General features: G+C 40.5%; 2 protein-coding genes across 2 annotated transcripts; one reads left to right on the top strand and one right to left on the bottom strand.

Moving 5' to 3' along the window:
• Window positions 1–195: 195 nt before the first annotated feature.
• Window positions 196–4,594, bottom strand: LOC121391571. Its single transcript, XM_041523155.1, has 5 exons — window positions 4,502–4,594; window positions 2,387–2,544; window positions 1,058–1,216; window positions 529–581; window positions 196–258 (listed from the first exon to the last, which is right to left on the bottom strand). The coding sequence occupies exons 2-5, from the start codon at window positions 2,478–2,480 to the stop codon at window positions 229–231; spliced, it is 336 nt and encodes a 111-aa protein (XP_041379089.1). The 5' UTR covers window positions 2,481–2,544; window positions 4,502–4,594; the 3' UTR covers window positions 196–228.
• LOC121391560 (protein N-terminal glutamine amidohydrolase-like) lies at window positions 4,099–23,931 on the top strand. The gene is made up of 6 exons (XM_041523146.1): window positions 4,099–4,388; window positions 6,910–7,009; window positions 17,283–17,336; window positions 18,153–18,298; window positions 19,834–19,958; window positions 23,445–23,931. Exons 1-6 carry the CDS (start codon window positions 4,327–4,329, stop codon window positions 23,549–23,551), a joined length of 594 nt encoding a protein of 197 aa, XP_041379080.1. The 5' UTR covers window positions 4,099–4,326; the 3' UTR covers window positions 23,552–23,931.
• The last annotated feature ends 1,413 nt before the right edge of the window (window positions 23,932–25,344 follow it).

Genomic DNA, 25,344 nt, shown 5'->3' with positions numbered 1-25,344 from the left:
TAGTATATGTAGACTTATTCGATTAGTAGCAAGACAATGGGTGTTGTATGCCCACACTATCACAAAAATACTAGCGCTACAGTGAACACTGGTTGGAACTGGAAATAGGGTTTACTGGTGAGGAATAATTCTACAGTTTATTGCAATAATGATAATGGTCAGCTGTTGTCCATATACTATAACATGACTTGACAGTGTTATTTATTAAGTTTTATTAATTTCAGTTGGTTAGTTGTGAATTCGGCAATTGGTGTAGAGCTGAAAATATAGAAATAGTTGCATTGAGCACACCGTGTAAACACTAACTCTCTTTCCCACCCCACCCCCCTCTCTCTGTGTGTGTGTGTCCCTCCCTGCCCCCCATCTCTCTCTCTCTCTCTCTCTCTCTCTCTCTCTCTCTCTCTCTCTCTGTCTGTCTCTGTCTGTCTCTGTCTCTGTCTCTATCTCTATCTCTCTTCCCCATTGTGCGTGTTAGTAGTGTGTGCATGCGTGTGTATGGGTATTTCCTTATAAGTTATTAACACTTACGTCACGCAGCCATTCCTTGAATTCCATGGCAGTCACCGTGCCGTCACGATCATCTGTAGGACAACAGACATTATTAATACATTTAACTGAGCTATGTAGTCCACAATTCTTCAAGGACTTAGACAATATGCCCAAGACAGATATACTTGAAACGTCAGGGGATATAAGCATAGGTCAAATGATTGACTGGTCGATCGATCGAACGACTAATTGATTCATTGATGTCTGTTAGAAAACATAACCTTGATAGCTTTTGGAGGTAAAATTCAAGATGGTTGTTTATAAAGATTGAAACAATAAAGAACAATCTTGTGGGGCATTTGGGGGGGGGGGGGGGGGGGTTTTGTTTATTGTTGTTGTGGGGGGTTTTGGGGTTGTTTTTTTAGGACATTTTGGTTATCTCCTGCTTATTTTACAAATTTCTTTTAATATTTTAATGGCTGTTTACATCATAAACTTTTGTTTAATGATAAAAAAAAAAAATTGTACAATAATGCAAATAATGCTGCTTTAAAAAAAATTCACTTACAGTCTATATCGAGGAGAATGTTGCTGACATCTGCAGTAGTGATGTAGTGGTCGTTGTTGGTGTCGAGGTGTAGGAACAGGTACGTGGCGAAATGGCGGATATCTCGGTAATGAGCCTCCCAGCGCTTCACGAATTCGTCATGGTCGATTCTTTGATCCACTTGTTAAAACATTGAGTACTATGAGTATCATAATTTTTCGAGATCGACAAGAATATAATACAGTGAAACCCCTCTAAACCGGACACCCTCGGGACCAAGTAAAATGTCCGGTTTAAGAGGTATCCGGTTTAGAGAGGTTATTTTTTGTACTGAGTTTTAAAAAGGACCATGAAAAATGCCCGGTTTTGTGAGGAATTACGGTTTACAGAGGGTCCGGTTTTGAGAGGTTTCACGTCATGTATTATATTCTTGTCGATCTAAAAATTATGATGCTCAAAGTTTATCTATCTATGAGTGTCTCTTAAACGTTTTATGAGTTCAGTAAAAACATTTATACTTTAAAAAAAATTCTATGTAGGTGTTTTTTTGTTAGTTTGACCATTTTGTTCAAAATTTGTCTATTTTTATGTTATTTATAGTTCGTTCTTTAATTGATGTTAACTTTGTTCCGGATATCGTTAAACGTTCATTCATGTATTGCATATAATCTAAAACCATTATAATGATGAAATTAAAAATTAAAATAATACAATTACATCACTATTTTGGCAAAAATTTTGTATCGACGTTCGTTAGTACATATATCTTTGTCTGACACTCAATAGAATGAGGGGCGGGACGTAGCCCAGTGGTAAAGCGTTCGCTTGATGCGCGTCGGTCTGGGATCGATCCTTGTTGGTGGGTCCATTGGGCTATTTCTCGCTCCAGCCAGTGCACCACGACTGGTATATCAAAGGCCGTGGTATGTGTTACCCTGTTTGTGGGATGGTGCATATAAAAGATCCCTTGCTGCTAATCAAAAAGAGTAGCCCATAAAGTAGCGACAGCAGGTTTCCTCCTTCAATATCTGTGTGGTTCATGACCATATGTCCGACGCCATATGACCGTAAATAAAATGTGTTGAGTGCATCGTTAAATAAGACATTTCCATCCTTCCTTCCCAATAGAATGTATGTATACGTATGTATTTATGTATGTAGGTATTTATGTATATAGGTATGTATATGTATGTTTATATATATGTATGTATGTATGTGTGTACATACATACACCCATATATAAATCAAAATATGGATAACATTTGAGACATGGTTATATCGAAGTCAAAGAAAGGACACCGTCAATAAATGACCTTTAAGTTGACGACTCTAGGGGCTCGTAATACATACACGGGGTTCTGTCGAAGTCGACGATGAAGGTGCCCATCACTTCGATGGCGGTGATCTTGCCGTCATCGTCGTGGTCCATGTCCGTGAGCACCATGTGGATCACGTGTTCCGTCGTACGTTTGTCGTGGTTGTCATGGATACACGTAAATGGAAGCTGGCTGTAATTCATCAGAAGTTGAAAGATACATTTATTTTATTATATATTCCAGGGTCGTCGAAGCAGAAATTGGGGTTTGAGCTGGGGTTGGGGCTTGGCATAGGGATGAGGTAGAATAGCTGTTTGAAAGGAGACACTTTTTATTTCTAAGATCTGTTTGTTTATTCTGTTCAAAGCGGAATCCAGGATCCCATTAAAGTGCGTGGTGGATATAATTCAACAGATCTACGTAGAACAAGCGACGACGTGGGTCATTGTTTAAGATTAAGATTGTAGTTTGTACATTTTGAACGCATATTAAATAATTTTTAGTAAACTTTGAGAAGGCTAAATCAGTATCTCTCTCTCTCTCTCTCTCTCTCTCTCTCTCTCTCTCTCTCTATATATATATATATATATATATATATATATATATATATATATATATATATATACACATGTATATATATATATATATATATATATATGGCTTCTCCCCCACCCCTCCCAAGACTATCCCTAGTACTAGAGATTTTGCCCCTCCCTCACTCCAGATATTGTTCCTACGGACGTGTAATAGCCCAAATGTATAATGTATTAAACAAAAAAGGTATACTTGTATCTCTGAAACTAAAATAATGAACTGTGTTTAGTATTTACTTGGTTCTGAAGGAATATATATATATATATATATATATATATATATATATACATAGATAGATAGATAGATAGATAGATAGATAGATATATAATAAAAGAAAACAAGTGTACAGTTTGTACCTGTGTATCACTATGTATTTAAAACAATAAAATAAAAAAATCCTTTTATATACATTTACCTTTAATATGCTACATAAGTGTATCTATACAAGAGGTAATTTAACCCAGGTTAAAAACAACTTCGGTTAAATATGTGTAGTCTAGCAGAAGGCATATTGATATAGATCAGTTTACTAACATTCATGATATTTGCCTCCATCTCCTTTTTCCAGTTGTATATTATCAAAAATTTGTTTTGTCTGTATTACTTAAATTTTAATTGCAATAACAATTCCAGTACAGCACAAGACTGAACAAAAAACTTCCGGATGAGAGTTGATTGATTACGGTCCACTATAGTTCCTAATTGTGACACGTTATGGTTCACATATTCACTTCTAGGAAATGGTGAAGAATTAAAACAATAAGTATGTTTAATGGTAAGCCTTCTGGCTGTATTTTGCCCATGTTATTTTGTAATATTGTGCATCGACCTTTTGGGACATGGGGTATAAAGCGCAAGTGACAGCTGGAGTGAATCGGCTAATGTTCGGACCTGTTCGGACCGGTACTACAGCCAGATGCGGTCTTATAGCAAAAAACTGAGAAGAAATGTTCTCAATTTTGGAGTGAAAATAAATGCTTATATAATGTATGTTCGCAATGGTGTATGCTGTTAGTGCCAACGAGAACCCGTTCTATTAGCAATCTTTGTTTGAAGTTGGGCAATTTAACATGGGTTTCAATGGCAGATGATATCTGTGTAGTGAGACCTAAGGCTTTGCTTCACCCTCCAAAGACCCGGATGATCGGTAACTAGGCCGTGTGACGTCACGCCAATTCCGCGAATTCGCTTCGACTTTGGTGCACTAATATGTTTTACGCCACATATAACCGATGTTATAGATATATTTAACTTTATAGAACGATAGAAGAATTTGATCTAATATAACCCGAGAACAACGCTGTGTTAGCCAGTATACCGGTGTCAAGGACATTAATTTGGGGTGGGCTCAAAAAGAGTAACTCCGGCTGTCAACAGACAATGAACGAAGCTGTGGTGATCCTTCCTGATCGAGCGACATGCTCGTATACCGCTAATTGTTGGTGAGCAATATTTCTGTAAAATAACATTTAAAGACACTCAATCACGGATTTAGTGGGCCTATTTCTCTAAATATGGATTATAAATGGAAATTACATTCATTTGGAATACCAACCCTAGTTACTGTATGATCCAAAACATTTTAATTGAACTACGATCGAGGGAATTCCATGAGACGATTCATTTCTAAAAGTTAGAACTCTTCATGTTTATAAGTTAAAAAAATACGGCAAAACAGACTCGTAGTGATGAGGCTATATATACGACAACCGTATAATGTATTTTTAAATTTTATATAAACGACCGCCGTGTATAGAGACTTGGCAAATGGGGGCCGGCTATATAAATGGCAAATAATAAAAAATATTATTAATTTCATAACGAAAATAATTGCGAATACGCTGAAATAAAATAATAAACATTCAGAACATGAACTCACCATTTATTATTATTATTATTATTATTATTATTATTATTAAATTATTTTGACTGGTTCGCAAAGTGGTAATTTGGTTTAATGTATAGCGTTAAAAAAACCTGTACTGTCGCATGTTTTGTCGTCCAAAGGTTGGCTTAATTATTACCAATCTGGCATGATTCTACAAGTAAGGTTTTGATTGGTCGAATGAAAGGTCATCTAGATATGAACTCCAACGGGCTGCTGTTAGATCCACATGTAATAGTGGAGCTACTTTTAATTAGATTGAATTATTACTTAATCCAGTTGAATCCAGTTCTACGTGCAGGGATAAGTTCAGCCTGCCGTTTGTGCGTGTGTGCACGCACGTTAATCTTGCATTTTTTATAGCCAAAATTCCCCCAGATAAAACACCGCACCCTCCACCCCAAAAAGGTAGTAGTAGGCTAATAATAATAATAATAATAATTGTGTATTATTATTATTAATATTAATATTTTATCATTATTATTTATTTTGCTAGTACTATACGAACAATATTACGCTATTCATATGTCTATGGAAAACGTACACAAAAGGGTCCGCTAAATTCATGTACTCCCCCTCCCCTGTTCAGAAAACGCTCTGTTCGTACAGTACTTAGTATGTATTCCTCCTGTTCCAGATGGTTCGGTAATATGGATCAATAAAATACTTTTTTACCGCCTATATAAATTTTTGCTGTGAATATAGCGGAGGCTATATACACGGCCTTCGTATATATAGTCACATCGTATATAAACATCGTCTAGTTCATGTAACAATTCCTATCCCAAGTCAGCTGTTATGGCATATTTTGCATAATAATGAATTTGACAAGGTGGAAAATGAAGGTGTTCGTGATCCAGATGTTTAAAGTTTTTCGCGTACGACTAAGTTAACGATAAATTTATTTATAGATGCAAAGGCCTAACTAGTCGGGATTGTCGACGTTTAACATGCTTCTTTTACTAAAATAAATTAATATATAAGCTTATTATCATTCAGTACATGTTTTTATTATTTTTTAATAACTTATTTTCATTGTTGTTGTTTTCCTATTTACCCTACGTCGCATAGAACGGTCAAGCGTTCTCGTTACACGAGCTTGGTAAAAAATTTTGACACTGCGGTTATTCGGGGAATGCCCGTCACGTGACTCAAAATAATACGTCACACCTCTGCTCTCCAAATAGCCGTTATTTTTCTCAGAATTATGGACCGTACCCATAATTCAATTATTTTGATAAAATATCAATAATAAGTGTGATATGGTGGTTATGTAGATGGTTTAATAAAGTACTTTTAGGTACAAATCAAATGTATATATTGTCATACAATACCTTGTTGGGTCAATAATTAGGTAAACCATCTGTGAGAGAGTGCGTTTAATTTTAATTTAAATTTTTTTTAATTTTGATGTATTTCATAAGCGTACGAGACGGCTATTGGATGACAAACATTTTGTAATTCTGACTCTTAGTCATCAAAGGAAAACCCGCTAAATTTTTTCCTAATGCAGCAAGGGATCTTTTATATGCGCTTTCAGACAGGAAAGCACATACCACGGGCTTTGACCAGTTGTGGTGCACTGGTTGGAACGAGAAAAAAACAGTTGAATGGATCCGCCGAGGTGGTTCGAATATGCAAATAACCCCCCCCCCCCCCCCCCAATAAAACCTCTTTTTTCCCTAGCACGTTATAATAGCACAAAAAATGTCGCCCCATAACATGACTCATGGACAATGTAGTTACCCCCCTCAACCACCCCCACTATAAAATCCTAGACGATCGTAACCTTAACCCCAGCCCATGGTCAGCAGCAATAATCGTATCATGTAGTAATATAATTTTTTTAATGAAAATTCGCTTGAGCAGGTGGGTGGGGGGGGGGGGGGGGGGGGGGGGGGGGGGGGGGGGTGGTTCGATCCCCGAAATCCACCCCTGCATAAGATGATTTTTGTTTGCTGTTTGTTTGTTAATTCAGTTGATTTAGTGTTATGCTCATGAACGTTTCTAGATATATTTATTTAACTGGTAATGTTTGGTTTGTTTGTTAGAATTGCTTTTTGTTGTTGTTTTTCCAGTGAGGAGAATACCTGGAAGCTCTGTGAACACGTGAAGGAAAATAACCCAGATCTCTTAGAGAAATGTTTTTGTGTATTTATCTCAAACGACAATAAGCAAGTAAGTAGGCCTATTAACGCCGCTGGCTCTGGGGTTTTAATTTAAGTTTTTTTTAATGTTATGTGACGGTACACGCTCTTAATTTTGTTTTCAACTGTGGCAATATTAATTGTTCTAGAGGACCGTGTGCAGTTCCAAATGCACTTAGCCAGATGGGCAACTTGTTACGTAATACCTTTGCGTGACGGTCCTCGAGCTGTACTTCTAATACACACCCAGATCAGGTGTGGAGGCCATGTGGCTAGTAGTTACGTAATATCTCCGGTAGTGCTGTTTATGGCCAGGGGATTGCTCGCGGAATGGCGACAGCCAGTCTGACGATCAGAGAAAATATACCGACTCTGGTCGTGGTGGAAACTCACATGATAAGATTCGGTGCCGCGATGTACCCCCAGGCGATATTCGATTTATAATAAATAGCTAGTGTTTTAGAGTTATTAGGAGAAGCAAAAAGGACGGCACCCAGGGAACGTTAGTCCATTTGGACTTTGGTAAATTTATTATTTCTTCTCTGTTGTATAACCTTGATGTGATTGATGTGACTTTAAATATTTTAATACTGTATTATACCAATATTCTTTAGACAGTGTTTTCGGTCATCTGACGAAGTAAATCGTAGTCTTACTGTTCTATATTTATACGAGTATTTGGTAATATAAAGCTTAGCCAGTTATTCTAGAAGACCTAGGTAAACTGTAGGTTATTGTCTTTATTGTGATAGGTACCAGTATTAATTCTGTGTTACAAGGTTACTGAATGAGTAGTTAGGGTTAATTAAAAATTAACCAGTTAGGAATAGAGCTGTAATTCCTTTATTAATTAAGTTCCCCTGGAAGCGTTTCTCAATTATCACACGTGTGTGTGTTAGCGTTTCTCAGTTATCACACGTGTGGGTGTTGTGTCACGGTGAAGTGATTAGCATATTGTGTAAACTAGACACCTAGAGATTAACTAATTAAGTGATCAGTTCCTGGGTTGTTATTATTGTTGTTAGTAATTAACTACTGCGGCAGTACATTTGTCAGCGTAGGTTAATACAGATTCCAAGTGTATTGTGTTTTTGTTGTGTTTTCTAGTGAACTAAACGTGCTACAATAATATATACTTTATATAAGATCTTATCTCTGATCATACCTAGACGAGCCAACACGGGTAGATACTGCCTGTTATAGAGATATCTAATAGATATACAGTTAGGAGAGATATTTGGACAATCGTGTTTTATTCAGTTACGGGTATTATAGAATTCCCGTGACAGGAGTAGAAAATTGGGGGCTCGTCCGGGATCTGAAATGGGACATGCATATTTAAAAAAAAAAGGTATTGTTTGTAAATGGGAGCTTTGTAAGTTATTTTTACAAATAACTAGAAGTAGCAACGTTGTTCACTAGAAAATTAATTAATAATAAGTGCGTCATATCTAAACATGGATAAGAATTTTCTGCATAGGCCTACGCTCAGTGTAGTTGAGATTAAGCGAGCACGTAAGGCCGAGTTAGTTGAAATCGCGGGTGAGCGAGAAATTGATTTAACATCAGCTAAAACCTTAGGAGATATAAGGACAATTATTATCCAGGAAGTTTTTGGTGATAGTCCTGTTATGGAAGACAGTGAGATTGTTCCAGAGATAGAGATAAATGAGTTAAGTGTGGAACAAGAATTAGCTTTTAAAAAGCTTGAGTACGAAAGAGAAGAACGTGCATTAGATAGAGAGAGAGAGAGAGAGAGAGAGAGAGAGAGAGAGAGAGAGAGAGAGAGAGAGAGAGAGAGAGAGAGAGAGAGAGAGAGAGAGAGAGAGAAGAGAGAGATAGGGATAGAGAATTCCAGTTAGCAAAATTAAAAGTTGAACATGAGTTAAAGTTGAACACTGAAGAAGTTAGACGTGAGGCAGGAAATGGTTTTAACATGTCGGAGGCTTATAGATCAGTGCCGGTATTTGATGACCAGGAGGTAGATATGTTCTTCCAACTTTTTGAATGGGCCGCTAAGCAGCTAAATTGGCCGCAGTCTAAGTGGACATTGTTAGCCGTGTCTTAAGTTTAAGGGGAAGGCTAGTATAGCTTATAATTCAATGAGTGATGAGCGAGCAAGTCAGTACGACCTAGTTAAGGCTGCAGTGTTGAGGGCGTATGAATTACGACCTGAGGATTATCGTTTACGGTATAGCGAGTTGAGAAAAACGCAGGATCAGTCTTATAGTGAGTTTGTGGCTAAGAAGGCAGGGATGTTTGATAAATGGGTGGTGTCTCATCAGGTAGAGTCATATACCGAGTTACGGGAGTTGTTGATCTTACAGGACATTAAAAATGGTTTACCAGTTAGCTTACGTATTCATTTAGAGGATCGTGATGTCAAAAAGATAGAGGAGGCAGGCATAGTGGCAGATGATTACGTGTTAATACACAAAGCTCAGGCAGTACAGGGTAGCTCTTTACAACAGGGTGATAAGAAGAAATTTCAGCCAGGTTTTTCCCGGGAAAGTAACTATCGGGGAGAGTCTTCTAGTTGGTCAGCTAGTCAGGCAAGGAATGTACCTGGTGGGCAAAGTAAGGATAAACCTGCATTATCAGCCAATGCACGAACTTTTCGTCCACATTGCAGTTACTGTAAAAAGGATAACCATCTTGTCGGGGACTGTTTTAAAAGGAAATGCGATAATGCGCAAGTGGTCGGTTTAGTGAGGTCAGCTCCGTTAGCGAGAGAGTTAATGGTTAATCCCATGGCAGAAAAAGTAAACCCGTATGTTTCCACTGGTATGGTTTGTGATGTGAAACAAGAATTGAGTCCTAAGGCAATATCAATCTATAGAGATACCGGGTGTAGTCAGAGTCTGATCACGCAAGAGTTTTTAGCTGGTATTGAGAATTCAGATACAGGACGTAGTTTGGCTTTAACCTCGGTTACTGGAGAAAATATGGTTGTCAGGTTACATACGGTTTTCTTGTGTTCGAAGTTTGTGACGGGACCAGTCATTATGGGTGTTGTGAAGGACTTGCCTTTTGAAAACATAGGAGTTTTGTTGGGTAATGATTTGACTAGTCAATGTTGTCAGCCGCAATGTGACCAATTGTTAATTGAAGACAGCCCTTTACCCATAGAAGAGTGTGAGGTTGATGAGACTAGATATCCTGCGTTTGTAATGACTAGGGCTATGGCCAGTAGGTTAGCACGAGACCAAGAGGATATTTGTGATTTGTCTGATACGTGTGAGCCATGAAATTGGAGTGGATGAGGTTATCAGTAAAATGGTAGACAAGTCAACTGAGGAATTAAATGTGGTGGAAATGAGGGGAAATGAACCAGTTGTGTTTGATAGGGGGGGGGGGGGGGGGGACTTACCTTGTAATAGACAAGAGATAATCCTAGAGCAGGGGGCTGATCCAAGTTTGTTGGCAGCTCGCACTACATTGTTAACTGAGGGTGAGATGGAGGATCAGATGTCAGGGTATTATATGGACATGGGAGTGTTAATGAATAAGAGTGTGGAAAAGGTTGTGCCTGATAGTGAGGAATGTGTGACACGATGTAGAATTGTGGTGCCCTCTAAGTACCGTCCGTCATTGTTATTGTTAGCACATGAGGACGTGTTTGCTGGCCACTTAGGGCGGAATAAAACTCATAGTAAACTTGCCTCAGAGTTTTACTGGAAGGGAATGTTTGCAGATGTCAGTAAGCATTGTATGTCATATCATGTGTGTCAGGTTGTGGGCAAACCAAATCAGCTAATTCCTCCTTATCCCCTGCAGAAGGTTCCCATAGTTGGGGAAGCTTTTTCAAAAGTGTTGATAGATGTGATACGTCGCGTGAATCAACTCATCAAGGCAGATGCCTACCCTCTACCCTCTACCCCGCCTTGACGATTGCATCGACCGAGTTGGACACGCGCAATACATCACCAAATTGGACCTACTGAAGGGTTTTTATGCCATTCCGTTAACGGAGGAAGCTAAGGACATTCTGGCGATCATCACACCTGACGGCCTCTTCCAATTCCGAGTGATGCCGTTTGGTTTGAAGACTGCCCCTGCTGCCTTTCAAAGGATGATGAACCAGGTGTTATCAGACCTAGAAAACGTCAGTGTATATCTGGACGATGTGGAGTTAGCCACCGACACTTGAGATGAACATTTAACCGGGCTACAACAAATATTCAGTCGCCTACAGAAAGCTAACTTGACTGTGAACCTGGGCAAATGTGAATTCGTGAGAGCTTCAGTGACCTACTTAGGTCATACTGTCGGACATGGTTGCGTCGCCCCACTGCAGACCAAGACACTAAGCATCAGCCAGTACCCTGCACCGACCAACCGTCGTGAAGTTCGCCGGTTCCTTGGTATGGCCGGTTATTATCGTCGTTTCTGTGCTAGATTTGCGATGGTAGCGGCCCCCATCACATCGCTGCTAAAGAAGGAAACGAAGTTCCAGTGGTCAGATGAATGCGAGAAGTCATTCAACCGTCTCAAGCAGATGCTCTCCTCGTCTCCCCTGATGGCAGCACCAGACTACCGAATGCCTTTCAAGCTAGCTGTGGATGCCAATGACGTGGGAGCTGGAGCTGTGCTGTTCCAGGAAGACGAAAATGGACTGGACCATCCTGTAAGTTTCTTCTCGAAAAAGTTTGACAAACACCAGGTGAACTATTCCACTATAGAGAAGGAAGCTTTGGCCATGGTACAAGCTCTGAAGCATTTTCAGATCTACGTGAAATCGGCAGTGCATCAAGTGGTGGTCTTTACTGATCATAATCAGCTTACCTTCATTCACAGAATGAAAGCCACCAACCAGAGAGTTTTGAGGTGGAGTCTTCTTCTGCAAGAATACCCAATTACCATTGAACATCTCAAGGGCACATCCAATGTAATCGCTGATGCCCTGTCCCGAAGTTGAACGTTACGATAATGTGTTGACATTCTTGATTTCTGTTTTGTTTTTATATATTTTATTTGTATACCAGGGACTCAGAGACTCAGTGTGATTACTGGTAGTCACCTTATTATTACATGTGTTATAAATGTCCGTATGCGTCGGTTAACGCACCTTTTTGTTTTAATGTAGTATATTTCCTTATTCCTAGAGTAGAGGAAATATCCTTTTTGAGGTGGGGGTGTGTGGCGGTACATGCTTTTAATTTTGTTTTCGCCTTTGGCGATATTAATTGTTCTAGAGGACCGTGTGCAGTTTCAAATGCACTTAGCCAGATGGGCAACTTGTTACGTAATACCTTTGCGCGACGGTCCTCGAGCTGTACTTCTAATACACACCCAGATCAGGTGTGGAGGCCATGTGGCTAGTAGTTACGTAATATCTCCGGTAGTGCTGTTTATGGCCAGGGGATTGCTCGCGGAATGGCGACAGCCAGTCTGACGATCAGAGAAAATATACCGACTCTGGTCGTGGTGGAAACTCACATGATAAGATTCGGTGCCGCGATGTACCCCCAGGCGATATTCGATTTATAATAAATAGCTGGTGTTTTAGAGTTATCAGAGAAGCAAAAACGACGGCTCCCAGGGAACGTTAGTCCGTTTGGACTTTGGTAAATATATTATTTCTGCTCTGTTGTATAACCTTGATGTGATTGATGTGACTTTAAATATTTTAATACTGTATTATACCAATATTCTTTAGACAGTGTCTTCGGTCATCTGACGAAGTAAATCGTAGTCTTACTGTTCTATATTTATACGAGTATTTGGTAATATAAAGCTTAGCCAGTCATCCTAGAAGACCTAGGTAAACTGTAGGTTATTGTCTTTATTGTGATAGGTACCAGTATTAATTCTGTGTTACAAGGTTACTGAATGAGTAGTTAGGGTTAATTAAAAATTAACCAGTTAGGAATAGAGCTGTAATTCCTTTATTAATTAAGTTCCCCTGGAAGCGTTTCTCAATTATCACACGTGTGTGTGTTAGCGTTTCTCAGTTATCACACGTGTGGCTGTTGTGTCACGGTGAAGTGATTAGCATATTGTGTAAACCAGACACCTAGAGATTAACTAATTAAGTGATCAGTTCCTGGGTTGTTATTATTGTTGTTAGTAATTAACTACTGCGGCAGTACATTTGTCAGCGTAGGTTAATACAGATTCCAAGTGTATTGTGTTTTTGTTGTGTTTTCTAGTGAACTAAACGTGCTACAATAATATATACTTTATATAAGATCTTATCTCTGATCATACCTAGACGAGCCAACGCGGGTAGATACTGCCTGTTACAGAGAGATCTAATAGATGTACAGTTAGGAGAGATATTTGGACAATCGTGTTTTATTCAGTTACGGGTATTATAGAATCCCCGTGACATGTTAAATAGTGTTAAATTAAAATGATTGAAAGCTACATTTACTTTATATATCTCAGAATGTATAATTTCAAAGCTTAGCACGGTAACGTGCGTGTCTGAGTGTTATAACAGACAAACTGAATCACACGTGTGTCCACTACAAATTATAAAATTAACATGTTATTTACTATATTATGAGTACTTATGGTTGTTGAAAAGTGTAATTCCAGAAATTTGGTTTTTAATTAAATATTCATATTTTCTGATACTAGGACGATTAAGTCTTCATACACACTCCATCATGTATAAACTTATTAAAGTGGTTGTGACTGCGAACGCTAACGAATGGGTTTTATCCACTAGTCCATTTGCACCAAACGAACGCGAAGGCCGTGGAAGCAGTCGCAGTTTAAGCGAAGGGGAATTATTGGGAAGTTTCCAAAACTATTTTGCAGTTCATTGCTTGATTTGCATAAAATATTAAAAATATAGGCAATATTCTATTTCAGTTTTCTGATATAAAAACGCATGCTATTTCGCTGTCGATGGAATAGGTTGTTCGCGTTCACGTTCGCTTGGTGGGGTGGGGTGGGGTGGGTAAGGCAGGACTGTATACGTCTGTATTAGGCCTATTATTGTTATTTTAATTTTAGAATATATATACTCTTAAAAAAAAAAGAGAAGAAACTTGACATTGATTTTCAAAGTTTAATAATAATAATAATAATAATAAACCCAACCGTGGTAGACATGATACAAGCAACCAAAGATCAAGACGCCATGGAAAGAGGATTACTCTGGGGCGGATCCAGCTTTTCTGATGAGGGGGGTCCAAGACAAAAAGAGCACCATAACATTATGAAAAGGCACTATTGAAAAATAGCACACGGTTCACATGGACCATAATATAATAGTGCTACAACAGCGACGCTGACAGACGTATTCTACAGTGTTCTATACATTGACAGAATAAATTTGTAAAAAACCTAAAAATCCTAAATAAAAGGGGCACTTCTCAAATTTGAGGGGGGGGGGGGGGGGTCCGAACACCTTTGACACGAAACTCTTCTTTGGTACTATGCAACCTCCGGCGCACACGCTGATCCAGTGCATCCCAGTGCAGGCCAAGGTAGTGTCTGGGCGTTGTGGCGCTGCAGAAACGCCTGACTGACACGTGCAACATGTGGTCTGGCTTTGTTATGCAGAAACATTCCACCGTTGACGTTCATGTGCGGAATGACGTGATGCTGCAGGATCTCGTCTCGATACCTGATGCCCGTCAATGCACCTGCCACATGCACAAGAGCCATCCTACCACCATGATGGATTCCTGCCCACACCATGACACTGCCACCACAAAAACGGTTTACTTGTGCACGCAGTTTGGAGTATAACGTTCCCCTCAACGTCTATAGACACGTGTGCGTCCATCAGTACGTGACCGTGGAAATCGAGACTCACTTGAGAACTAAACAGTCCTCCACCTGGCACGTGTCCATCTCGCCCTCTGCTGGCATCACTGCAGACGCTCCGCCAAGTGACGTGGGGTCAAAACGTTACGTCGCACTGGTCTTCTAGGGAAAATGCCTGCCTCCGTCAGCCGATTACGAACCGTCTGGTCAGAAATTTTGCGACGTCCTGGATGTATTGATCTTAAGCGGCGGTGGTTACTCTGGGACGACCTGACCTTGGCCTGGCATTTATGTAGGAGTGTTGGTATAAAGTGCTCCTACTGGCAGTAGCTAGTGGGAATTTCCCTATTAGCTCAGTTGGTAGAGCGCTGGACTGAGAGTCCGTGGTTTGAATCCCCTCAGTGAAGGTTGATTTTTCTGTTACATTTGGAGTTATACGTCGGCTCCATTTTGTAGCAGTTCAGTTAAGGTTCAGAACAACTAGTGGTTGAAATTCATCTCTTTATTACAGCAACTCATATATACAGACACCCTGTAATAAATACAGTACAATATAATATTTGTTATTACATTCTAAATCCTAAAAAATGAAATACATATATAAAACCATACATTGTTTTTATTATTCAGTGTTGAGCAACCTAAAAAGGGAAAGAACTCTGGCATATACAATCTTGGGCGATATTGCTTATATATTAAATGAAATGGGTTTATTACAGACGTTAATATATATATATACTACTCAAAAGAATTTAAGGGTCAGACGATATTTTCGACATTATTTTCTGAATGTCAATTATATTAGCTAGACCATAATGTCACGAATGGTATTGTTCCATTTTGACGAAAGTGGGTCTAAGCAACCCATAAATGAATTAAAATCCACTGTCAATGACACTGTCGACTAGTTCTAATGGCGAAAACATGCTTACATTTGCACGTAAATTAGGGCGAAAGCGAAAGGTCTGTTAGATGCCCATAACTTGCTTTTTCACAAAGCGCTTCATTTGCACGCCTTGCACGTGTATTCCATGTTCCCAATGCTGAATTTCCGTATAATTGGAGCTTGCGTTCGTGTACGGTGCACACTCCAAATTCGACAATGGTACGACTTCAACTGACTATCGAAGATCGAGGAAGGGCTATTGCTTGGCTTCAGGATGGCAATACGCAAAGAAATGTTGCTCTGAGACTTGGTGTCAGTCAGAGTGTCGTTGGCCGACTGTGGCAATGGTACCAAGCAACGAATTCTGTTCGAAATCGTCCACGTTCGGGAAGACCCCGAAGCACTACAAATAGAGAGGACCGCTACATCACCAATATGGCTCTACGTCAACGCACAACCACTGCACGCCGATTACGTGACAATCTGCGGACTGCGACTGGAACTCGAGTGTCTGATCAAACCATACGCAATCGTCTGAGAGCCAATAATCTACGCTGCCGTCGCCAGGCTGTTCGACCACCACTACCACGTCACAGAACGGCCAGACGTCACTGGTGCACGCTTCATCTGCGGTGGCAACGTGTTCAGTGGGGTCGAGTGATGTTCACTGATGAGTCCAGGTTTAGTCTCCAGTTCAACGACGGTCGGGTTCGTGTCTACAGACGTCCTGGGGAGCGCTTCGCTGACGTTAACGTTAGACAACGTCACCGGTTCGGTGGTGGCAGCGTCATGGTGTGGGGCGGCATCTCTATCCACCACAGGACCCCCCTCTATGTGGTGGATGGCAATCTGAATGGAATCCGCTATCTGAATGAGATTATCCGGCCGTTGGTTCTCCCAGGCCTTCAGCAGATTGGCGGGGGGGGGGGGGGGGGGGGGGGGGGGGGCAGTTCTGCAGGATGACAATGCCAGACCCCACCGCGCCAGGGTGGTAACGGACTTTCTCAGACAACAAGGTATCGCCAGGATGGATTGGCCAGCATATTCGCCTGACTTGGCCCCAATAGAGAGGCCTGGGACGAATTAGGCAGGAGAGTTCGGGATAACCATGCCCCTCCGGCCAACCTTCATGATCTGGGTCAACTTCTTATGGCAGAGTGGCAGGCCATTCCCCAAGAGTTCTTCAGATGTCTGATCAACAGCATGAGGCAACGATGTGTCGAGTGTATTCGCGCTAGGGGTGAATTCACACACTATTAAACGAAGTGCCTTGTTACATTTTGTTGAGTTGCCCCTGCTTGCAATCTCCCAATGGCATTATTGCGTTGAGCTGACGTCAATCTTGGCATTATTGCGTTACCTACAGTGTCCTTATGCAGTCTGTTTAAATCACTGCTGAGTTGGCCTTTTATGCCCCACCAACGAAGGGTTCGGCATGCAAAGTTACAGAACTTCATGATGCACGTGCTTTTCTGAGGGTTGTGGGTTGTTGTTTTTTCTGTACAAACGTTGACTATGGCTACGTTTATGCGAATTGGACATGTTTTCTAGTGTTTTTGCATGGCCATTCGCTCACTTACTTGATGTCTTTTTGATGTCTTTGATTCTGTCAAAATAATCCGATAGCATTATTTTTACCAGTGTCAGGTTTCTTTTTTTGAAGAGTATATATTAATTTATTCATTTGTTCCAGTTTCCTCTTTGGAAACAGAAGGCAAGCCATGATCCAGACGAACCTGTAGCGTGGGTAAGTTACTTTAATTGTTGGTTATTATATTGAGGATGGTCAGTTTAGAGCTATTTCGTCTTTTATATGTAAATGATTAGGAAAGCCGATTCCTTAGGTGAACATTATCCAAGGGCGGATCTGAAGGAATTATATGGGAGGTTTGTTCTCCTCGTTGAGGCCCCCTTTCTTAATTCGTTTTAAGTGAAGCGCTGACATTTTTCCGGATGTCGTTTAAAGATAACGGTTGTATCTCGCGTAAACATCGATATGCATATCACAGGCGCGTGTGCAGAGGGGGTTTTCGGAGGTCGAACCCAGTCCCCTGCCCCAAGAAAATATTCTTCTTTTTTTCAAAATGTATTTTCCAGAAGATCATGACCGACCTCTCTAAAAACTTTTTGTTGGGCCGGACGTAGCCCAGTGGTAGAGCGCATGCCTGATGCACGTTCGATCTAGGATCGATCCCCGTCGGTGGGTCCATTGGGATATTCCTCGTTCCAGCCAGTGCATCACGACCGGTATATCAAAGGCCATGGTAAATGCTATTCTGTCTGTGGGATGGTGCATATATAAGATCCCTTGCTACTAACGGAAATTGGTAACGGGTTTTCTCTTTATGACTGTGTTAAAATGACCATGTTTGACATCCAATAGCCGATGATTAACAAAACAAACTTCTTCTTTAACCGTCTTGTCCATTAGCCACATCCTGTGTTTAACTAGAATGACTGAATCAAAGTTATAATTTATTATTTTAAAACAATATGATCTACCCTTAGCAAGATTATATATTCCATATCGTGTTACGTTTACATAATATAATTGGTTATTTAGGATTACCACGTGATCTTCGTATACACTGACGCCAGCAGCGCCAATGTCTATGACCTTGATACGACGTTGACATTCCCGTGTGACTTCAAAACTTACAGCTCTGAGGCAATTGGAAATGATCATTCACTGAAGCAACCTTACAGAAGGTAATACTATTAGAAGTAAAATACATGCAATTATTTTTAACAATTTTTATTATGTTATACAGTAGAATCTCATTGGCTCGAACGCCCAACGGTCGAACCTACCGGTATTCTCGAACCAAGAACAATGTTCCGATTTTTTCTCTATTAAACCCTTTTATTTTGGTGCTGATTGATCGAATATGTCTATGACCTTGATATGACCTTGATATGACGTTGACATTCCCGTGTGACTTCAAAACTTACAGCTCTGAGGCAATTGGAAATGATCATTCACTGATGCAACCTTACAGAAGATAATTTAGAAGTAAAATGCATGTAATTATTTTAACAATTTTTATTTAAACGCAGCATGTTTAATCTCAAGAACAACAAATCTAATTTCTATTTTGACATATAGGCCTGCTATTGAAACCTTTTATTATATAATATTGTTTATTATTAATAATTTTGCTGTAGGTGTTATTGGCCTAATTCCCTATTCTAAAAGTTATATAAAAATACAAAATAGGTGTAAAAGAACCACAAATGGAGGACTACGCTAGTTTATTTGCCTATTCCCCTTATTAACCCTATATGCATCGGAAGACGACAGTAACAGGGGTGGGGGAGGTGGTATATATTAATTTGATTTTCAACTGAGGGGGCCAGTGCATTATCTTAAGAATTGGGTGAAATGTTCCCTATCCACCCCGTTTAAGATGCCTATGCTAACTTGTAGTGTGCGTGCGTGCGTGTGTTTTATCCTACTGCCCACTTTCTTTTCTTTCCTTTAAATTATATTCTATTTTTAGCCGAAATAGCAGCGCCCATTTTACTTCTTTCGCTGTCGTGCTCCGCAAGGCTCAGTGGGTAGGTGTAAACCACTTGCACCGACCAGTGATCCATAACTGGTTCAACAAAGGCCATGGTTTGTGCTATCCTGCCTGTGGGAAGTGCAAATAAAAGATCCCTTGCTGCTAATCGGAAGAGTAGCCCATGTAGTGGCGACAGCGGGTTTCCTCTCAAAATCTGTGTGGTCCTTAACCATATGTCTGACGCCATATAACCGTAAATAAAATGTGTTGAGTGCGTCGTTAAATAAAACATTTCTTTCTTTCTTTCTTTCGCTGTCCACCTCCACATTTTGGTCCTTGTCTTTTCAACCGCGACAAGTGCTTGTGGCCACCTGCCATTCCCCATCAGCTTTACCTGTGGACTTTGTCTGATCACTTCAGAGTGTTCAGTGGTTACTTCTGGCATTATTAAGAGGCACTTACAACTTAACAACTACCCAGGCCCGTAGTAACTGGGGGTGGGGGTGGGGGAGTTGGTCCTACTATATATATAAAGATAAAATATAGCTTGTGCCCACTCACTAGAGGCTGTAACCAGCACACACACACACACACACACACACACACACACACATATATTAGAAATGGTGCCACTCCCCACACTCCAGATGCCGGTCTTACTGCCAGTGGATGTTAGTTAAGACGCTGTGTTCAGTTTGTCAACTGCATGATAATTCATGTTTGTAAGGTTTATTGTTGCAGGAAATTTAGAGTGATTGCCGCAAAGGAATATTTGAGAACATTTGCGTCCGACAGATCTCACATGCGTAGGAGTGATGGGACTTGGAGGGTTCAACCCCCGCAGTTTCCCTGTATTCAGACTGAGAGTAAGAAAGTTTGTTAATTTTGTCACACCCACTGGAGATTATACTGAGATTCCCCACATATCCAACGTTCATTCATTCAATATTATTTTCGTGCATAAATCCAATTAAGGTTCAAGCACACTGCCCTGGGTACACACCTCAGCTATCTGGGCTGTCTTTCCAGGGCCGAGGGTTAGTTGTTAGTGGTTAGTAAGAGAGAAGTTGGTGTAGTGGCCCAACATCTACCCACTGAGTGGTTAAACTCACTCTGGGTGGGAGCCAGTATCGGGATACGAACCCAGTACCTACCAGCATTAAGTCTGATCGGTATCCCACATTATTGAAGTTCAGTTTAAATACAACTGATACCCAGGCACCAAAGTGAATGTCCTAGATGTCGAAATTTAACTGTCCAATGAAATTAACACTACTGAAATTAATGGCTTTGTCATAATATATACTGAACAAAATGGAAAACTTTACAGTTTGAAAATACATTTATAAATCGTTACTACCATGACACTAGCTTGCCAACAAGCTGATCAGATTGCTTGCGAAACACGTGAGCGCATGTGCCGGGTCAAATTGATGGAAATCATGTTTTGCATGTGCAAAATTGGCACGAATTGCATTTCGCGTCCCAAATCGATTGAAACTTGTAGCCTGTCGTCACATTACTTGGAAAAACACACTTTCGCTACTGAATTTGTTGCTATTGGAAATGCCGAGACTGTCAAATGAAGAACGAAATCGCGCCATAGGGCGTCTAGACGGACGGCAGTCCGTGACGGTCGTTGCACGTGCGTTTGGTTGCAGCAGACAAACAATAAATAACCTGAGGACTGTCTTCATCAAACTGGGTCAGTTGCAGATCGCCCCCGACCAGGTCCTCGACGTGTGACGTCACAGAGGGAGGACAGGTACATCCGTTTACGTCATCTCCGTGACCGCTTTACGACAGAAACTTCCACCAGCAGGGTGCTCCTGGGAGGGAGGGTAACCGCACAGACCACCAGGAACCGCCTGCGCACTGCTGGACTGAGAGCCCGAAGGCCATACTTCGGTCCCATTCTTACCCGTTTACATCGTCAACAGCGACTTCTGTGGACGAGACGCCATGTCAGTTTCACTCAGAGACAATGGAACACAGTGGTCTTTAGAGACGAATCCCGATTCATAATGAGTTTCGCCGATGGCAAAATAAGGGCGTGGCGAAGACGTGGTGGACGTCATGCTCAGTGCTGTGTCAGAGAGGTCGACCGTTTTGACGGAGGAAGCGTGATGGTGTGGGGAGCATTCACCTGCAATGGAAGGTCTAGGCTTGTCGTCATCCAGGGGAACATGACCGCCCAAGTCTACTGCGACCAAGTGCTTAGGCCGGTGCTGGTGCCATTCATCAATAGCCATGGGCCTTGGTTGACTTTTCAACATGATAACGCAACCCCACACACAGCGGCATTAACACGGAACTTTCTTCAAAATGCCGGTATCCCAGTCATGGCTTGGCCAGCCCGATCACCCGACATGAATCCAATTGAACATGTCTGGGATGAGCTCGGAAGACGTGTCAGAAACCGCGTTAACGCGCCTCGGACACTGCAGGCATTGGGACAGGCGCTGGTGGCTGAATGGAGGCGACTTCCGGTTCAGTGTTTCACACGATTGCTGAGATCCATGAGAAGACGGTGTCGGGCAGTTATTCAAGCGCAGGGAGGTCACACTCGATACTGACACTGCACAATGCGTTCATCTGAAATCATGTGAATGTTGATTTGGACCCCCCTTCAACATTTCAAGCCATAACATGTTAGACAATTAAACATCGTGATGACGTATTGTGTTTTGCTCTTTATCACATCCCTCCCATCGACAAATGTCTGCATTAATGAACATACATATCGTTGTGAGGTTATCAGAGGACAAATAATATGTGTCAAGTTTTCCATTTTGTTCAGTATATATATAAGCAAGTATGTTCAATGGTATCCAAAGCCCATTAATGTATTCTCTGCTAGTATATGTATATAGGACAAAGTTGGGCTGGCGTACAAATTTGAATGACCTCTACCTAAATGGACCATGTCCAGTAGGTTATTTCGCTTTCCAGTCTGTGATCAACGAATGATATATCAAAAACCCAGTTGCGTGTGTGGGGAAAGAGGGTCTAGTGAGTATCTAGGCGCGTTTGCTGGGAGTTTCGTGGTCAAACCCCCTCCCCCTCCCCCTCCCCCATTCAAGCAGATGTTCTTTTTGTCCCCAATATATTTTCAGGGGAACCATGTCTCGACTCCCCCCCCCCCCCCCCCCCCCCCACCACCACACACACACCCTTATATTTCGCTCACCACAGTCTAGACCCCACTGCTAATATTCCTGCACACGTACCTGAACCCATGGTATGTTATTTACGGTTTTGTACAAAAGTGTTAATAAAGTTAATATACATGCATTGTATTTTGCTTCTGATCGCTTAGTGGAGGGTGTGGGTTTCTTCTTTTACTGATTAAAAAATCTTACTGGTTGAAAACAGATCTTGTGTCCTGTCTCTTTGTCTGTGTCTGTCTGTGCCTCTGTCTATCTCTCTCTCTCTCTCTCTCGTCTTCAATTATTAAAGGGACACACCCTAGTTACGGCTAGTTGTTAACCATTACGGCGTTGTTTTTCGCTATTAAACCCATTTTTTCACAAATAAAATTTCACTTTACTTACCGTTTATTATTTAGAATATACATTTCCATTCACCTGAAGTGTTTTTTGGTAATCCTGGTAATCCTGGTGTTTGTAATACCACAAAATACATTTTTCGTATTTCTTAAAAATAGACGCACGTTTGAGAAAAAACCGTTGAGCAGACAAGGTCTAATCTATTTTTAGAGGGGATATTTCCATTTCAATGTCACAGACGCTTGTATACCACGTGACCGTTATCATTTTGGTTCGATTTGTTTTCTCGTGCACGGTTCGCGCAATCAACATCCGATTTGTTGTTGTTCATTTGTGAGATTTTTCTTCACAGTTCGTGAACATTTTCAGTAACAATAAAGTTCAGACAAGTAAGTGTCTCAATACAAAACGTTACAAACCCTTAAAACCAATAATTTTGCTAAGTCTTGCGATATCTGGAGAGGGGATACAACCAGGACAGAACAGTTGGAACATGTCCAGGAGAGGTGAAAGAAACGCACCCCAAGTCTGTGAAATTTGTCGTGACGTAGGCATTTTTGTGCTTCGAGCGACATCTACCGGTGACATCAAAATACTAACTTTCAAAATTATTTCAAGCAATTGGGACATGGGGATTCCCATGATATTTATCGATATAAAACCTGCTCTTTCACTCCATTTGATGAAAACGTGATCTAAGTGTGTTACAGGTTTGTAGATTAACCAAATTATAATTTATTTTCGCTGGATGGAACTAGGGTGTGCGGCTTTAAATATATATATATATTATGCACATGTATACAATGTATTTTAATTTATTGTCAATATTTTCCTGTTTTTCAGTGAGCACAAACAACATTCAAGACTTTATTTCTATGGATGCAAGTAAAGGATTTGGTACCGTCATGGATTGCACAGCTTTCATCGATTTTTTCACAAGACATTATTAAAGGTGGCAAGATATATTAGCTCTGGTAAAATACTCGCCTGATGAGCGGTCAGTCTAGGATCGATCCCCGTCAGTGGGCTCATTGGGCTATTATCCATTTCAAGCCAGTGTACCACGACTGGTATATCAAAGACAGTGGTATGTGCTATCCTGTTTTATGGGATGGTACATATAAAAGATCCCTTGCTACTAATAGAAAAAAATCTTCAGACGCCTATAGTGGTGGACATGGCAATGCCCCGACCCCTTTTTATATGATGTCACTTATTGATATAGTGATCTTGAGCGGGACACAATCGTGAGTCGAACAACTCAACATCTGTATTTCTGTGATTTTTACACTACAACTGTGATTAAATAATAAATAAATCGTCAAAATTAGTTTAGCATTTCTGTGATTTGTCTTTCGTACCAACGATACGTGACTGGCGTTTTTTCATTTATCACTGAATCGTCCTGGACAAAGGAGCTGGCCGAGGCTGGGCACATGTGCCCATGACAGGCGTGCGCTAAAATAGCTTGCTCTGAATGTGCATGTTAAACCCTATGACCTGACTGGAACCACTGGACCGTCCTGGACGGAGGAGCTGGCCGAGGCTGGCACCTGTGCCCATGACAGGCGTGCACTAAAACAGCTTGCTCTGAATGTGCACGTTAAAGCCTATGACCTGACCAGACCTGACCACTGGACGCAACTGGAGTTTTGAATACGAAAAAAGAATGTATTTTTAAAGATTTGTTTTTCTTTCTCCGATGATAATCAAGAAATTAGTTAAGCTTCCTAGAAGGAACACATAACAATACCAAATAAGTATAAACCTGGTATTGATTTTAAAAGATATTTGTACAGACATACTTTCTTTAATTCTGTTTGAAACTCGAGACGTGTAATTGTTTTCAACTACGGTAATAAGTTGAACAGTTCAAATTTATCTTTTGGACGTAGCTCAGTGGTAAAGAGTTGGCTTGATGCGCGGTCGGTTTGGGATCGATTCCCGTCGGTGGGCCCATCCTCGTTCAAGCCAGTGCACCACAACTGGTCTGTCAAAGGTTGTGGCATGTGCTATCCTGTCTGTGGGATGGTGCATATGAAAGATCCCTTGCTACTAATGGAAAAATTTAGCAGGTTTCCTCTCAAAGACTGTCAAAAGTACCAAATGTTTGACATCCAATAGCGGCGATTATAGCCGGTGATTAATATATCAATGTGCTCTAGTGTTGTCGTTAAACAAAACAAACAAACTGTTGATTATAATGTCAATATCCGACTATTAAAAAAACCTTGTAAACACCAAAACACCTTGTAAAGTTTTTTTTTTTTTAACGACATCACTAGAGCACATTGATTTATTAATTATCGGCTATTGGATGTCAAACACCAATGCAGTGAAATGAAGAGAAATCATCTGTTTAGCTGTTATGCAGTTGATTATTTTGTTGATTTAGATACTTTTCTTTACTTGTATGTCACATACTAAATTAAGCCAAATTTGATTAATAATGTGGCTATTTTTACTCTAAATGTGAGCAAGATTATATTTGTGGAAATAGGTATTTTATTTCACATTGACCGACGTAAAAGCTAATGTGTTTGAGTCACGATCGAATTTTTAACATATGATAGAAGGCCTAGTAAGTTGTATAACTTGTGCTAAATCCATTTGGTGTTTGTTTTTTAAACAATAATATATATATATATATATATATATATATATATATATATATATATATATGTATTGCAATCGTTCAGTATCCTATTGCGTGGCGACAGCGGGTTTCCTCTCTCATTGTATA

This window comes from Gigantopelta aegis, chromosome 3, assembly GCF_016097555.1.
Source record: "Gigantopelta aegis isolate Gae_Host chromosome 3, Gae_host_genome, whole genome shotgun sequence".
In the NCBI taxonomy this organism is placed as follows: Eukaryota; Metazoa; Mollusca; class Gastropoda; order Neomphalida; family Peltospiridae; genus Gigantopelta; species Gigantopelta aegis.
This window is presented reverse-complemented; position numbering and strand designations above follow the sequence as displayed.